This window comes from Epinephelus fuscoguttatus, linkage group LG18 (genome assembly GCF_011397635.1).
Source record: "Epinephelus fuscoguttatus linkage group LG18, E.fuscoguttatus.final_Chr_v1".
NCBI classification, from domain to species: domain Eukaryota; kingdom Metazoa; phylum Chordata; class Actinopteri; order Perciformes; family Serranidae; genus Epinephelus; species Epinephelus fuscoguttatus.
Window position 1 is genome coordinate 5,881,518 of NC_064769.1, and position 16,947 is coordinate 5,898,464.

At 40.0% G+C, this 16,947-nt stretch overlaps 1 protein-coding gene across 2 annotated transcripts; it reads right to left on the minus strand.

Annotated features, from left to right (window-relative positions):
• Positions 1-6,389: 6,389 nt before the first annotated feature.
• On the minus strand, positions 6,390-15,644 carry skp2 (S-phase kinase-associated protein 2, E3 ubiquitin protein ligase). 2 transcript variants are annotated; one of them, XM_049604227.1, is made up of 10 exons: positions 15,506-15,644; positions 14,616-14,860; positions 14,402-14,516; positions 13,523-13,666; positions 11,797-11,931; positions 10,585-10,683; positions 10,342-10,469; positions 9,142-9,193; positions 7,647-7,754; positions 6,390-7,564 (listed from the first exon to the last, which is right to left on the minus strand). In XM_049604227.1, exons 1-10 carry the CDS (start codon positions 15,517-15,519, stop codon positions 7,357-7,359), a joined length of 1,248 nt encoding a protein of 415 aa, XP_049460184.1. In that variant the 5' UTR covers positions 15,520-15,644; the 3' UTR covers positions 6,390-7,356. The 2 variants fall into 2 exon arrangements, with proteins under 2 accessions (XP_049460184.1, XP_049460186.1); XM_049604229.1 differs by having other exon boundaries at positions 6,391-7,564; positions 14,402-14,513.
• Positions 15,645-16,947: the final 1,303 nt, after the last annotated feature.

Consider the following 16,947-nt stretch of genomic DNA (forward strand, 5'->3'; position numbering starts at 1 on the left):
CAGCTGCCTGGGTCTGCAGCTGCCTGTACCCTTTGTAGACATCCTCAGTGAGCAGACAGTACTACTTGACGCATTGTAATGATTTAACCCCAGAGAGCAGCGTGAAAGCGAGAAGCACTCATTCTGCAGCTACACTGACTGACAATGATGATTGGAATCTTTTTTCGAATTCGGGAGCAGCCTCAGAGAACAGTTGACAAATATACAATTTAATTAAAAAAAGCCCAGTAATATCCTAAAACAGCTGATCACTATTTTTTTCATAAAGGTTACTCAAACAGGAGGAAATAGTGCATTTGTCAGGGACTGTTTTCAAGGGTGGATGAATCCACATTTGGTGCCCTCCTGAGTATTTGAGGGGCAGCAGGACAGTGAAATAAACTACAACTAGTGTGTTCATGGTGATGAAGAGATATGTCATCCAGTGCAACAGTGTAACTCACTGATGTCTTTTAATAGTTTCAGGCTGTCTGGCACAGAGGGAGAAGATACATCAGGCTGTAATGCACACACAGTACATGTTAGAAGATACCGTCACTGTTGCTTTGGGTCTGCACATGAGATTTGTTGCCAAAAAGAAAAATATGGAATATTATATGGTGAATTAAAAACACAGGCTGTTTGTTATGGCTTGTTTGTTTAATTAAGATATTTTTGGAACAGAGTGTATATTTTTTTCTAGCTGGTTGAGCCATTTGAACTGAGAATTAAAAATGTAAGTGCACTAAAAATAGAACTCCATGCTTAAAAGAGCATTTTGCTCCATGTTTTAGGTCAAAAGTATGTCTTCTAACCTCTCATGAGACCACAAATTTAGCAATATTTTGCATGTGCCTGAGGCAAACATGCTAAAAATTTCCACAACAAAAAATACAGTGTAAACTTTATTGGGTAGAAAGTGGTACAAACAAATGATTTTTATCCTGTAAAGCTACCTGACACTAAATGATTGAACAGTGCTGTATGATGATGCTGAAATTAAAAGATACACAGTCTGACCAACACAGTAGTATGGTTGTAACAATTTAAAATATTAAATCAAAATCTAGTTGGTCTCTTGTATACACTTGTAATTCCACTTGATTGGTAAAATATTGTTGGTGCACCTTGTAACACCTATCTGCCCTGGACTCTGAACCAGGAGGTGTTCTTCTTAAGGACTAGTTTACAAAACAACCAGGAAATTGTAATATGCAGCGTGCCAAAGGCAGGGGTCCTTACCAATATAATGTGTCAGTATGTCAGGATGTGCTGTTTTACAATCAGATAAAGTGATAAGAAAAAGAAATGTTTGTGTGTGCTTATTTAAAGTTATTACTGCCTGTTTGTCATCTGTAGTAGATGTATTACTGATGCATTGTTAAAGGGATAGTTCAGTTTTTTTTGAAGTGGGGTTGTATGGTGTACTTATCCATAGAGAGTATATTACATACAGTAGATGACGGTCAGCATGCCCCCAGTTGGGAGAAGCTGGCGTGAGTCCATAATGGAAACTAAGCAGTCTACTCCTATGGAGGGGGGAGGGGGAGGGGGGGCGCAATAAAACATATATAGCCACCTTTAAAAAAAAAAGCAGTATCCGGTTAAGTGCGCGCTGTATTGAGAGTACTTTCACTGCTATAATGTCAGACAGTGATTTCCAACTGGAAAATGAGGTTGTTAAATGGCTCTCTTCAAAGCCAGACTGGGCTTTTAGAGAAAAACAGAGAACATAGGAGCTGCTGGTCTGCCACTGCCTTGTACAGTTAGTTTGTGTTGTGTGACTTTGGTGTTTAAAAGGGTTAGTTTAGATTCACCAAAGTCACACAATAACACAAAATACCTAATCTAACAAAGCAGTGGTAGACAAGCAGCTCCCGTGGTCAACCAGGTAAAATTACTGTTTTTCTGAATAGAGTCTGGAGGCTTTGCCTTAGCCTATATAGGGAACTGAGGCCATTAACAGCTTCCCTATCCAAACAAGCTGTCTGACAGAGAAGTAAAGCAGTGAAAATACTCTCAATATATCATACACTTAGATTGGTACAGTCTTTTTTAGGTGGGACTTTTTGTTAGGGGGCTTAAATATGTTTTTTTTTTGCTGATCCCTCAACAGCAGAGCATTGCTTACTTTCTGCATCAGACCCCAGCCTGACATCTAATGTATGTAATATATTGTCGATGGATAAGTTCCTCATACAACCCCACTTGAAAAAAAACTGTACTGCCCCTTAAGTACTTTTAAAATACTTCTATTGCACAAAACTGTAAACTGTGATTACCCCATACAACTTTTTAAAAAAACCAAACTATTCCTTTAATTGTGTGTAAGTGGTCAGACTGAAAGGATTAGGTCACCTAAATAAAACAAACAACACTTCTCTCCTTGGCTCTGGTGGTATGTGGTCATGCAGAGAGAGCTGTGGTTTTGCTCAGTTTTAAGACACCTGCCTCAGTTTTCATTGGGACTTTTTCTTTGGTGAACGGTAGTTCCAGTGTTGAGATTTGTGAATTATCCACAGTATTGATGGACACTCTGATTCTGTAAACAGATGTTACTATTGTTTTTTTAAAAATGAAATTCCATTTACATCAACTCTATCATGGTGGAGACAGTGGAGTCTGTGCTTAAACCATCCATACAAACATTTTCCGCACAAATCTGGGATTCATCAATATTTGCTTCCCCAAATTTGTTTATACTTTGTGAACCAATTTAGAACTGCCACAGACCAAGCACAGGCACAAATGATAAAGGCCTGGCTGTCTTCAGAAAACGTTAACACACACACACACCTTTGAACTAAATGCATATAATGTTAGAACTACATTCATTGAAAACAAGGCTTTAATAGACAATATTTAAAACTTTTAATTCACTAATGCATGCACTAATTTCATACCCTTTCATCCTCATCAATTATTGTCAGAGTTAAAATATTTGACTATAAAAGCTGAGTGTCCCTGCCCTAACTTACAGTGGAATATATGAGAATGCCTTCTATGATATTCAGAAGTTTTGGTTTTCATTGTTTTTCATTAAACCTGTCTGTAACGATAGCTACTCCCTCCAATTTTAGTACCATGAAATAATAATAATAATAATTATTATTATTATTATCAACAGGAATCAGTATTTTGATTTACATCCAAGCAGGTGTTGAGACGTCATACCTGATCTTGCTGGAAGACACTGCAGTCTGTGCCTTCAGGAGAGAGCACATCTTGACACAACATGTTTATAGAGAGTGATGAACAGCTTATCAGTTGTTTCTGACTGCGGAGACGCTCACACACATTCACTGACGATCTGACTCTAGTGTGTGTGGCCTTAATATGTGCATCTCCATGATACCTTCTGGGCAAAGGTATTTCCTTATATAGAGAAATGGGGGCGTGGCAGTATGCTATTACCTGTCAATTTAAACAAATTGGCTAGTGCACATGTGTCATGAATCTAATGGTTATTTATGTGTGCATCTATTTCATGTGCAGGGTAAGAAACATTTCTACGCATGTTAGTGAATGAGGCCCAATGTTTTTGTAATTCGAGTGCACCCACCCTTTAATTCTCACTATAGATTTAAACATTTAAAACTGCGTAGTGAGCCGCAGTTGGCTCACGAGTCGTAGTTTGGCCGCCCCTGGTATATGCTGTCATATCCACCTATCTCATGTACATAAAGCAACCTGTTACATTAATAATTCCATATTTATTCCAGCACCATTTGCACACCGTTCCATTGCACTATTATATCACTGTGTTATATTATTTATTTATGCATGTATTTTATTATCCCCTGTGTTTATTTGTTCTTTTGCCTTTCATTTATTTTGAACATTTCTTTCATGCTGTAATGTCAAGTTGTTTACTTGTTACTTTTTCTGTGCTGTTTTAATCCTGCTCTGTGAAGCACTTTGGGCTGCATGTTTGTATGAAAGTGCTGTATAAATAAAGTTTGATTTAAATCAAATCTAAACTTAACAAATTGGCATTATTATCACTACTGATTCTAGTATTACAGTGCTGCAGTTCTGTGCGTGAGTACAGTAGATACAATCAGTGTAACACACTGTCATTTCCTTCACTTTCAAATGTATTTTAAAAAAACTAGAATGCAATATAAGTGTAATGTAGGCTATATCATGTGGATTAAGGGTGATTGGGACAGTTTTTAAATTTCCTCCTTCTGTAAGCTTTCTTGTCATTAATTAAAAAAAAAAATACCCTAACAAATGATACATTTCTGTAGCACTGAAGATGTTACCTATCCATCTGAGGAGAAAAGAAAGTTATATCATATTCCAAGGAGGTGAAGCATACCCTTTTCAATAAACTACTTCTTTGTAGCATTTGGGTGACTGGGTCAGGACCTTTGGGTGATTGGGACAACACATCTTGTCACTGATTCACGCTAGTGTAAGCATATTTTTTGCACAGTTTATTTCATACTTTGATATAAGGTCACATGCACACTTTTCTGTTCCTGGTCATCATTATGAATAAGACCCCATGTAGCCTACATTTCTGTTTCCTCAGTTACACCCCCCTCCCTTCCACATTCTTCCTTAATTCTCTGCCACCAAATTTCATTGAACACATTTAACTGTTTACAAAATCCTATTATCCTAATATTTCTATGGTTGATTGTTCTGCACACACAAAGAGATTGGGAAGCACTAATCTAGAGTTTACAGAGCATACACAATGGTTCTCTATTGCAAGGCTGATCATTTTCTGTATTAGCAAGATATATAACAGTTAGTGTTGTTAATAGATGTTTCTACAAGTCTTAATGTTACTCGAATAATTTAAAGATAATTAATTAATCAATTCTATTGCACTTTAAATCTTTTTCAGTCATTTATTTTAGAGGGACTCAACGTCCCTGCAATGCATCCAGTGTTACTTCGAAAAGACAGCTGGAGAGAAATGGTCGTCTGTGTTTCAGTCCACTGGGTAAGTATCTCAACTTACAAAAATAGCAACACATCCACATGGATGGACCGATCCAGTTGAAGGGGTGGGGAGGTGACGTCAACCGGTATGGCTGCACCTTGTTTACAGTACCTTACAGTATACCTTACAGTTTAGGTAGGCTGACAATTCTGGGGCCTTGTAACCCTTAATCCATGTGTAGGCAACCTGTGTCTTCAGAGTCAGAGGTGGCTCTTTGGCCCCTCTCCAGTGGCTCCCTGTCACTTTGACAGAAAATTATATGGAATGACCATTATTATTTTTTTTAATTTTAATTTTATTGTTGTAGACCACAAGTGATTCTTACATTCTTCAGCTTTAAAAATGCATAGCCTATACACCGATTAAAAAAAAAAAAGTTTTAACACTAAAATGTGCATCATACATCTGTGGACTGGCACCTTTTTATCTCAACACATCACTAACAAAAGCTACAGTATACTTTAGTCTCCCTAGCTAGGCCAGTAGTGGATTTCTAATCCAAAAAGGGAAAAGTCTTAAATGAAAATAGAGTTTAATAGTGTGTGGACAAATTTGTTTGCTTTCATCAACAATGCTGCAAAGTTAAAGCTCTAAATAATCAAATATAGCCCACTGCACAGTAGCCACCTTGGGCTAAAACAAATTAATGAATGCTCATTTAGATCTGTTAGTAATGTTGATAGGCTAAATTCTATTTAAAAGGCTGTGTTACTGTTATTATGAGGCTCAAATAGGTTTTGTGGCTACAGACAGATTATTTTTTCCTTTTTGGCCAAAAATGGCCCTTTTGATAGTAAAGGTTGCAGGTCTTTGTTTTTTTTCTGTACATTTTTTCCCCCCAGTGTTGTGGGTGGTGGCCTTGCGGCACACAACGTGGGCTGGCTCACCTGGCATTTGCCAGAATTGCCTTATGGCCGGTTCTAGCCTGTCTCCCGTTAATCATCTCATGATCTGGTGACCTTTTGGAGGGGCCAGACCCCCTTGTTGAAAGCCACGGGATGAAACTACCCAACTGTATAGATCAGTTTAATTTGCTCCACGTCAAGCAGCTACAACAGTAAAATGCTGCTTTGATGCATTAGTATCAATATTATGTCATATTTATCAGTTACAGGGGACATGTTACTACAGAACCAGTACGTTTACCACTGATACCTCATATACTTTACTTGTACTGTTCTTTTAATTAAGCATGGCTTTTATGTATAACGGAACATGTTTTACATTGTTGTATTTTTACTTAATGTCTCAGAGTACTTTTTGTACACACCACGTGTGTCATCACAGGAATTTAATCTACACACATCAGTTTTGTGTATGTATACATAGATGTACAGTATAAAGATATGTGTGTACTGAATATGTACATATACACATAGTATGTGCCTGCACAAACACTGATGAAAAGCATGATGTGAGATTTCTTGTCAGACTATTACTCCCAAGGTCACAAATTAACTTTCATGCTCAACTTTGATATGTTGTGTCAGTGTGACAACAGCTGGGGTTCATGAAAACAGGTTCAGACAGTTTGTGTATTCAGTGGTTTACTTGTTAAGACTCAGAAGGGAAAATAAAACAGTTCACAAGTTAAAACTCATGTTCCATTAAAGTTCAGTCTGTATGACATTTGAATGAAATGGTAATAAAAGAGCACTGGACATACAGCACATCTACACTGACACATGTACTGTGACATAATGAGCTTATCATCAAAGAAACTACTGTCCAGCTGGAGAAGACAACAGCCTGGTGACGTTATTACAGTAGAAACAGCGACATAGTGAAGGCCTGCATACAAATATACATCTGTTCAACAGGAATATCGACTGCTTGGAAATTCAATATCCAGATACATCATTTCACATTAAAACATCTTCAATCATTAAAATCACCTGTTCTCTCATTATTACAGCAGAGAACAAGACACTTGTGACATCAGCATTATTCAGATGTCTGAAGAATCAACTGTCCCAAATATCCAAATACTTACAGACATCTAATAGAGGTCAACATTTCAATTGAGTCTTTAAAACCATGTTTCCCTTACAAAATATTTTAAATAACACATTATTAGAACCTCAAACAGATTCAAAAACTCATTCAACATTTGTGTGAACATATTCCAACAAGAACTGGATTACACATTCAAATTTGACTTTCCTAAATAAAGTATTACAATTCTCTACAAGCTTGCATGTTCAGTACTTAAAGGCTTGGTCCAGTATTTGACCTTTAGTACCATTAATGCCAGACAACACTAAAAACATGAGTAGCAGCAACAAACACTGAAAGATGGTGGGATCACTGCACAAAGGGCTGGACTTCCTGTACTGTATGCATGTTGGAATACTGCAGGATCAAACACTCCATAACATAAACTTACTCAGCTTAAGAACACGACGGAGGCGTGGTGGTTACAGTCTGAACCTCAGCCGACACTTCCTGTTCCACATGAGGCAGCTGATGGGCCTGGTGTCGGGCGTGGGCCGGGCAATGTTGGAGAAAGGCATGTGGTTGATGCTGATGCGAGGCATCTCCTTCTTCAGAGAGGATAGGTGGCTGCCGTTTACTATGCCAAACACGTCCAGCACGCTCAGCAGGGGGAACGTCTGTCCCAGGTCACTGGAAATATGACACAAGTTAGATTTTGGACTTCTAAACTCAGTTAGTACTCAGAAGCAGGGAGGGCGGCAGGGGAACTTACGTGAGAGCAGCGAGGTGGATGTGGTAGCAGCGACTCAGGGACAGATGCACTAGATCCTTCAGCTGACTGAGGACGGGGAAGCTGTCGGCCATCAGTAGAGTGCTGTCACTGTAGCACAGAGAAACCCGCTTGTTGGAAAACATGCATATTTACACATCCAGCAATCACAGAGCAATATTAGCATTAGTTGGTGTTAAGTGCTGAATAGTCTCGCTCACCAGACCTTTCTCAAGAAAAGAAAGGTCTGGCTGGGCCGACTCTCACTTTGAGATTGGAGAAAAAACGCCCCAGCTGCTTGTACTTCTTTCAACCAATCACAATCGTTCTGGGTGGTGCCACAGCAATGGTGCACTTGCAAAAATATTGCCAGGGGGGAAACAGGTTTTGGTGTAACACGCCCACAAAAATATCGCCTACAGGACGTGAACCATGGCAGAAAAATGGCTACATCCCCGCAAGATCAAACACCGCCAAAGTTAGTAAAGGATGTGTTGAAAACTGCAACCAGAGGTGGTAGGGCGGGACTTCAGCGGGTGGTGCGTTCCGCCCAATGAGAGGCTGATCTATGCAGCGAACTTCTGCCCACTCAGACGAAGTGCTGAACAGGAAGTGTGCCGTCAGCTGTTAGTCAGAGCTTTCAGTGCTGCTGCCGCACCAGAAAAAAAAATAAATAAATAAAATTTTACCGTGAGGTAATAACATGAAAAGTTTCTTGCTCTAAGATGTTTTACAAGATATTTTCATGCTATAATAGCTTTTTCCTGTAGAGAGAGAGAGAAAAAAAAAACACTTTTCTTGTTATAACAACATACCGCTTAGCTTTTAAAACAGGAAATATGGCTCATCTACACGACGTGACTAAGTGCTACTGCCGGCTTGAGCAGAGAAATGGCCAGATTTTGCTGTTATTGAGCATGGTGAATGATAAGTATACATACTGCAGGCCTACACTAAGAAGCATTTTAACAATTCTGTCAAACTCAGCAGGGAAAGGCGGCAGAAAAAGCTTTAACAATAAATGTTCTTGTTAGAATGTGAAAAACAACTTGTTATGACACAACACCTTTCATATTTTTACCTGATTCTGATCTTTTTTTTTTTGGTGGGGAATGACAGCAGTGCACTTCTGTAATTTTGATTTTGGAGCGAGTCAATTTATTAAGCAACTTTAAGCCTATGTCACATTAGGTATACATATGATTAATGCTCTTCAGAATGATCACCAAGAGTTTAGTGGACTCCCTCACAAAAAGAAAATTCAAATACCATGGCAGCGTGCCAATATCTAGGAATTATGGCCTTTGATATATGATTGTATTCATATAAATGTTGATCACGAAGTTTCTTACTGCCCGTGCTTTTTAGTGCTACATCCTCCCACACTAAAAGATAAAATATAATTATTTCATTTCTAATATCAATACACTTGCATTATATTTAAAAAACATGGCACACCATACAAACCATCCCTTGTCAATGAGGAACAAGATCTTACCTTAAATCTAGCGTTGTAATATGAGGGCATCTCGTCACCAGCACCTTCACATCTGTAAAGAGACACATGATACTGTCATCTCACGTCTTTTTGTCTGCAGCAAAGTGAACACTAGAAGTTTATACTCCATCATCAAGTCCTCAAAATGATCTCAAATTGATACTTTGGCAGTGGGCAAGCAAAACAGTCAGCCTAATGGAATCCAACAACAGCAGGGCAGGTGACACACTGATCAGAGTGTGACACCTTTTAATATAAAGAATCGCTTGTACTTTCAGAGGTGGGATGGATCATTAATGTTGTTGTAAGCTACTGTCATTACTGTCTGTCCTGCATCTCTCTCTCTCTCTCTGTCTTATTGTGTCATGTGGATTACTGTTAATTTATTATGCTGATCTGTTCTGTACGACATCTATTGCACGTCTGTCCGTCCTGGAAGAGGGATCCCTCCTCAGTTGCTCTTCCTGAGGTTTCTACCGTTTTTTTTTCCCTGTTAAAGGGGTTTTTTGGGGAGTTTTTCCTTATCCGCTGTGAGGGTCCAAAGGACAGAGGGATGTTGTATGCTGTAAAGCCCTCTGAGGCAAACTCTGATTTGTGATATTGGGCTTTATAAATAAAATTGATAGATTGATTGATGGTTTGAAACAGGTATATGATTGGAGAGTGTAGCAAGCAAATAGGAGCCATTATCCACTGTATTGGACCAATACAAATTTTAATTTCTTGTTTATCGGCCAATGATATATATATTTGCCAGTTATGTATGCATGCATGCATAAGTGTTTGGGTGGGGTGTGTCAGGTAACATCCATATGAACATTGGGACCCAGGGTTTCCCAGCAGAACTTGATCAATGTTATTCACTTCACCTGTCAGTGGTTTAATGTTTTGGCTGATCAGTGTATGTATGTATGCAGACAATGCTTTGGTGGTACAGAGGTACACAAACAGGTCAACTAGTGTAGGAGTAGACTACGGTGAGGGACACAATCTTGTTATATAAAGTGCTGAAGCAAGAGAGAAGATTGGAAGCAACTTGCCATGAAGTCAAAACGTACTAACGCTTTAGATACCTATTGTCTAAAACAGCAAGTGGTGAACATAAGAGTGGCTCTATCCTGGACAAACACTCATGTTTAACCCTTTACCACAATAAAGACTGAATAATGAACTGATTTTGCACAAACATCCCTCATTTACCGTCTAGCGTGAGGTTCTCTCTGTATCCGCTGAAGTTGAGGCGAGTAACAGTGGAGCTCACATTATTAACAACACTCTTCACATGATCATTGTTGAAGTCACACCATGATATGTTCAACTGCTTTATTCTGCACAGGGAAAATAAATAAACACAGCATTAGTAAATCACAGAGATAGGGAATGGGTAGACCCAGCGGTCATCTCAAGAACAGGATTTTGACATATGAAATATAAGCGGCTGACCTTGTGCAGGATTTGAGCATGTCAGCCAGAGCAGGAGCAGAGAAGCCGGAGCAGCCGCACAGGTTGAGCTGCAGCAGGTTTGGGTTCTGGGACAGAGAGCTGAGTGAGAGACAGAGGACAAAGATAAAAAAATCAAATATCCAACCCCATCGGTTACTGAGAAAAGACCATAGGGGCACACGTACTCTACAACAACAGCAAACACACCAACCCCACAATTATGGGGTTTATATGTACAGTAGCTTTTATTGCCATTTCTACAATGATAAACACAGTGCTACACAGAGGTAAGGGCTTCAGAGCTTAATTTACTTTGGGTTTTTTCGTAGGTACCAGGTCAGCAGTCTTCCTGTCTCTAGCCTTTTTGCCAAGTGAATCAAAATAAGTCCTACATTTTGGTAAGTTTAATTAAAAAAGATTTTCCAACAGAAAATGCAAAACTTCTGCTTGTTCCACCCTCTCCAATGTAAATGTGCTGCTTTTCTAGATTTATGTTACAGTACATAAATTGATTAGATCATTGATTGAAATATTTATTAATCATGTTTGAATGTAAGCAACAGATTTATGGAAAAGTCAGTGATGTATGGCTGATGTCATTTAGGGCCTGTGTCAACATAGCTGGGCTTTTTCTCTCTCAGAGCTGGCGTCTTTTTTCCCCCAATTATTCACAGTGAGGAGAGAGCACATACGGCTGCCTAGTGAAAAAGTGCTGTGCCCAACATCTTTTTTCAGAGTGCTCCGCCCTTTTTGCACATATGCTCAGAAAGGCACTAGTGACATCACCGCTGCCCCTGTAGCTGGGCTAGTGTACAGTCACAACAAAGAATAAAAAGCTCATTTTTTGGGGGCAGATCGACCAGTGGACACTGGATGTTGCTGGTGTGTGTTGTGCTTTTATCACCATTCGCTTCGTAAGCTTCAAGTTGACTGTGTTAGTCTACCCTCTGTTAATATAGCATCATGTTAGCTACCTGGCTAATGTTAGAGTAGAAATTGTTGTCATAGAAACAAAACCTATGCACAGCACATCATTACTAAAAGCGCTGCCAGTGATTTTGTAAAAATAAAGCGCTGGGATGAAGTACTTCCCAGCACCCTGCCGGCGTTTTCCTGCTTTGGAATGTGGACACGGGCCCTAAGGATTCTGAGGGGACAGAATCAGCGACATGTTTCTCACCTCTGAAGGCAGCAGTTGAGATGGAGACTCACCTGATGATGGTATCTGAGAGCTGCAGTCCCTCCAGACTCAGATACTCCAGCAGCCTGCAGCGACAGATGATGCTCTCCAGAGCTGAGGTGGGGATGATGGAGCTGGACAGATCCATTAGAGCTATCGGCAGAGGGCTGAACAACAGAGAAGACAAAGCAGTGCTGAAACATGAAAAAAAAGTTTGCTTTGTAAAAAGGCAAATCAAACAAATCCAGTTTACATTAATCCAGCAAGAAAACTACACCAGTAAATGGCCTTTAAAGGACAGATCTGTTTGACAACATAAATGAGGTTACAGCACTGATAGAACCAAACCCTTCTCTTCAGCAGAAAGCACGAACAATATGTTGGGTAGGTGTGAAGTGTTGGTCAATGCATAAAAATGACTGTCTATCATTACTGTACATACACCTGGCAGACACTTAGATCCAAAGAGACATATTTCCCCCCTATATATTGAGTGGCAGCTGCATGATCTTATTAAAAAAGGACAAAATTGCCATTGTTCAAATTTGTTTTGTCAACATATCCCATGAAAATTCAAAACCTAAAGTGTGTTAGTCAGTCTCTCAATACTTTCTGACTTCTCTACCCTGTCTGACTCTCACCTCCAAGCCCACTGGCTCATACTGAGGATATAAATCTTATGTACTTTTTTCCAAGCTTGCTTTCATATATACAGCTTATGTGCTTTTGAGTTTGCAACTCAACTAGTTACTAATAGGTTATAGTAGATCATATACGGTGCACTTTTTTATATAATAAATACAATAACGTATCTCTGTATACTAGTGTTGTCACGATACCAAAATCTTTGTTTCGGTACCAATACCAGTATGAATTTCGATACTCTTCGGTACTTTTCCTAAGGAAAAGTCTTTTTGGATACAAACCTTTAGAACAATAAATAGTAAGGGTGTAACGGTACCAAAAAAATCATGGTTCGGTAAGTACCTCGGTACGGACGTCACGGTTTGGTAACTCAAATGTTCCACCAAGTTTGTGTTGTCTCGTGTTGTCTCCCTTTGCGAGGCACACTTTCTCTTGTCTTTTTTCACGTGCGCCAGCTGCGAATGTTGGTACAGGTGTTGTCATACACACCACTTGTGCAATCTGTGCTCCAGTAGGAACAAGAAAGGCGTTTGTGTGCATAATTGAGTAAAATAAATTAACTAAATTAATGAATTGAATCAATTTCAAAGTACCGGTATTTTCCAAATGCAGTATAGCACTGTTTGGAATACTCTAGTACCATGGTACTATTTTAGTACCAGTATACCATGCAACACTACTGTATACTTGCATGTACATACACTGACACAAAAATTCCTGCATGTACGCAATATATTCAAATACGCATGTAGGGAGTGTGTGGGACTGTGTAAAAATAAAACACAGTGTGCGATCATGGTAGTGAAAGAACACATCAGCAAGTGCAACAGTGTAGCTCACTGATGTCTTTTTAATAGTTTTTGGAACACAATGGAACTCTATGGCACAGAGGATGAAGACGGCTCAGGCTTTGAGACACACACAATAGATGTTCATTCACTGTTGGTTTTGGTCTGCACATGGGGTTCATTGACAACAAGAAAACTAGTGACTATCACCAGACTTATCATATAAACAAGAAACTAAACTCAGCAGAAGCTGAACCCTTTACCAGCCTAAGTTGTGTAGACCACAGTGAGATGTGGAGTGAGTGTAACTAGCTGCTGGACTCACCTTGTGCCCGTGAAGTGCATCTCTTCCACGAAGGAGCGAGGACAGCGCAGCATGCGGACTCCATACTTCAGCACCTGCTGCAGGGCTGGACCCATGTGGGTCAAACCCTCCAGATCTACGCTGTGCCACAGAGACTCATCAAACCTGACACACACACACACACACACACACACACACACACACACACACAAAAAAAAATCATCTTTCCTTTTATCCTGACGTTAGAAACCAGCTTACCACAGAAAGCCAAAAGCAACCCATTCACTGAAGTGCATGTAAACACACTTTATTTTATTCAAAAGCACATGCCCCCTGCACTGCACTATCAGTGCTTATAACTTGGTGCAGATGATGGCAGGAAACATCAGATTGATAGTAGTTTGTTTCTCCCTTGGCTTCATCAGGTCTGCAAACCTGATGAAGCCAAGGGAGAAACATGTTTGTAACGTTTGATATGAAGATTAATTTTAAGAAGAAGCAATTCAGCCCTCTGGTGTGCAGTGCATCTACTTATTTACACTTTATTTTATGTTTTCCAGAATGTGTCTGGTCAACCAATGGAGATGTGAATATGAGAATGGGGGCGGTTTATTTACATTTTTGAGCAAGCACTTCCCCTTAGTCACCGAGTTCCCTAAATAACCGACTTGAAGAAAAAGAACAGATAAATGAAAATATTGTGGGTTAAAGCTCTGTGCTAGTCAATAATCTGTGGAACTGCAACTGCATTAAGAATGAAAGTGACAGGGTGAAACTGGGTGCACTTGTAACATGAATTGGAGAGTGTTTTAATCAGGACAAAGCTGAGAAGGAAAAAAAATATTACTCCTCTGTCACCCTCTGAAAATAACTTATGCATTCGAATGATTAGACACTCACGCTAAGCGATGCCAGCGCTTGCACACCACAGACATCCTGAGGAGGTCCTGCAGAGGGATATAGAAGAGGATCCTGAGAAGCAGCTCATCAGGTAGGTGGTCCAATGAAATGCCTGCTGAGGGAAATATATGAAAAAGAGCAAAGTATGAGTTTATCACAGCTACAAACAATACACTGCAGCTGATTGAAGGTGGACAGAAAAGAGGTTTCCTACATGACAGGGATTCTTTTTTCCTCCTAGATCTCCTGGCCAGGACAAACTGGTTGCTGTCATTCTCTTTGCCCTTGCCGATGAGCCGTTGGTGCTTGTGGCGAGGTGACCACTGCTGAATGAGCTCTGTTGGGGTGCACTCAGTGTCCAGGCCCTCACTGAGGCAGTCTCTGGACTTACGTTTAGTCATCCTGTGGGACAACATGGAGCCCTGATGACCCAGGCAGGGCAGGTCCTGCAGTGGCATGCTGGTATGGAAGGAGAAACTAATCAAACGTTTATTCAAAATGCTGGATACATAACACTTAGTGTTGTTTTTTTGTTTTTTTTTTTTTACAGCAACATCTACAATAATATTTCGTTCGCGACGTGTGGCTTCCCCCAGACAACCTCTCTCTGCCCGCCATATTGATGCTACTACCAGCGCTGTGACCGCGCAAATTTTAACTGTAAAAGTAAACGCAAATACTTTGTCACCTCTTTTCCAGTCGTTATGTGCGTGTAGTTATACTGGAATATCATTCTAATTTTGCGTAGCTAGTTTAGTTTATTAAACCAGGAAGAAAGCATAGATAAACCTGAACCTGTACGAAGGCCTGGCTGACATGAAAGCGCGGTATCGACTGATAGTAGCTTCAGTTTTAAACTACAGCTCTCCAAACATGGCGATCACAAACACACTTATACACGACTAATGTTACAGCATTGAAACTCACAAATAATGTGTTGAGAGATAAGTGGTATTCCTTAAATTTGAACACAGTCGGAGTAGCTTACCAGGTAACGTTAGTGTTGGATCATTTTCACATAGATGGCACGCTAAAAGCTAACTAATGGTGTCTTTCGTGCGAATACTTTACATTAACAAAGTGTAAAAACATTCGTAACCATACCTGTGTTTCGCCATCTCCTCTGGTTCAAACCTAACTGTGTATGGAGAGAGTTTCACATAAGGACGCTGGCTGTTTTCACTGCAGCCCTCCAATCCAGACTCTTTAAACTCACCGCCGGGAACAGCAGGGCGCCCTGTAGTCACACGTCACCGACGTGTCTGCGCCGTACGTCTTACGTCATACGTTTCACTCAGTGGGCCATGAGGCGTTCATGTCATGCTTGTTATACCGACTTTCCATAGTTATGATGCCAGCTGCATTTTTTTGGGCCTCCAAATTTAATCTCCTTAGACTCGAGCTTTCGTTTCAAATGAGTTTTTAATTTCTCCTCGCCATTTGAGGATAAGTAGGATCTGATAAACATAAAAACTAAATCTTGTCCTTAAAAAGTAAGCCGTTTTTGAATGATGTTCTCAAATTGGGACATTAGGTTCATTTTTAATAGTCACAAGTGTGAAATATTATGAAACTGATTATTTTAAAGCCTAAACAAAATTACAAACAGTGCAACATTTTTTCAGTGTTTTGTAACCCTATAGCTCAGGGATCACTGGTTGAGTCTAAAACTGTTCAGAACTATTCATTTCAGTACTTGAACATGGCTGTGCAAAAGCAAAATTGCAAATAATGCAGCATATCTAAAAGCCCTAGGCTTTGCTCATTTTGTAACTGTATGAATTTTCCCTTCTCCAAGCTGTGAATGTCCTATTTGTCTGTAGGTCAAACCTAACACACCCACCTGGCCTGTAAGCAATTCGGCCCTCTTGTGTGTGGTGCATCTACATATTTACACTTTATTTTATCTTTTCCAGAATGTGTCTGATCAACCAATGGAAATATGTAAATATGAAAATGGGGCTGTGGGGGCTCTAGTGAAGTGACTCACACTGTGCCTGTGAAGTGCAGTTCTTCCACGAAGGAGCGAGGGCATCTCAGCATGCAGACTCCATACTGGACCCATGTGGGTCAAACCCTCCAGATCTACACTGTGCCACAGAGGCTCATCAAGCCTCACACACACACACACAGGGAGGGTGCGCAGTAAATGAAGACACTCCAAAGTAAATAACATGCAACTCCTTTTAGCCTTTCACATTTACCGTGGTCAGTACATATATAAAGATTCAGCTGTGGACATCTATTTAGACTCTAGAAGCTTCTTAGGGTCAGTTTCAGTGTTAATGGACTTTGAACACAAGGATGCATCACTTCATGTACTTATCTTTTCTTATCCAGACGTTAGAAACCAGATTGCCACAGAAAGCCAAAAGCTTGCCATCACTAGATGGCACTTAAAAGTGTCCACGAACAAGGACAATGGGTCTAAGTTAAGCAGAATGAAGTATAAGTAGCAGCAATCCTAAAATGTAATGTCCTCATATGAGGACGCAGGGTCTCAGGGGGCTAATTATGTTACGTTACAGCAAATGCTATCTCATCAG

Bases quoted from the DNA above. Each gene is read 5' to 3' on its own strand.
- skp2 (XM_049604227.1), bottom strand. The intron at 10,684-11,796 runs GTGAGTCTCCAT...TCTCTCACTCAG, and splicing joins CTCTCAGATACCATCATCAG to CTCTCTGTCCCAGAACCCAA. The intron at 7,755-9,141 runs GTAAGATCTTGT...TCTGTGCTACAG, and splicing joins ATTACAACGCTAGATTTAAG to TGACAGCACTCTACTGATGG.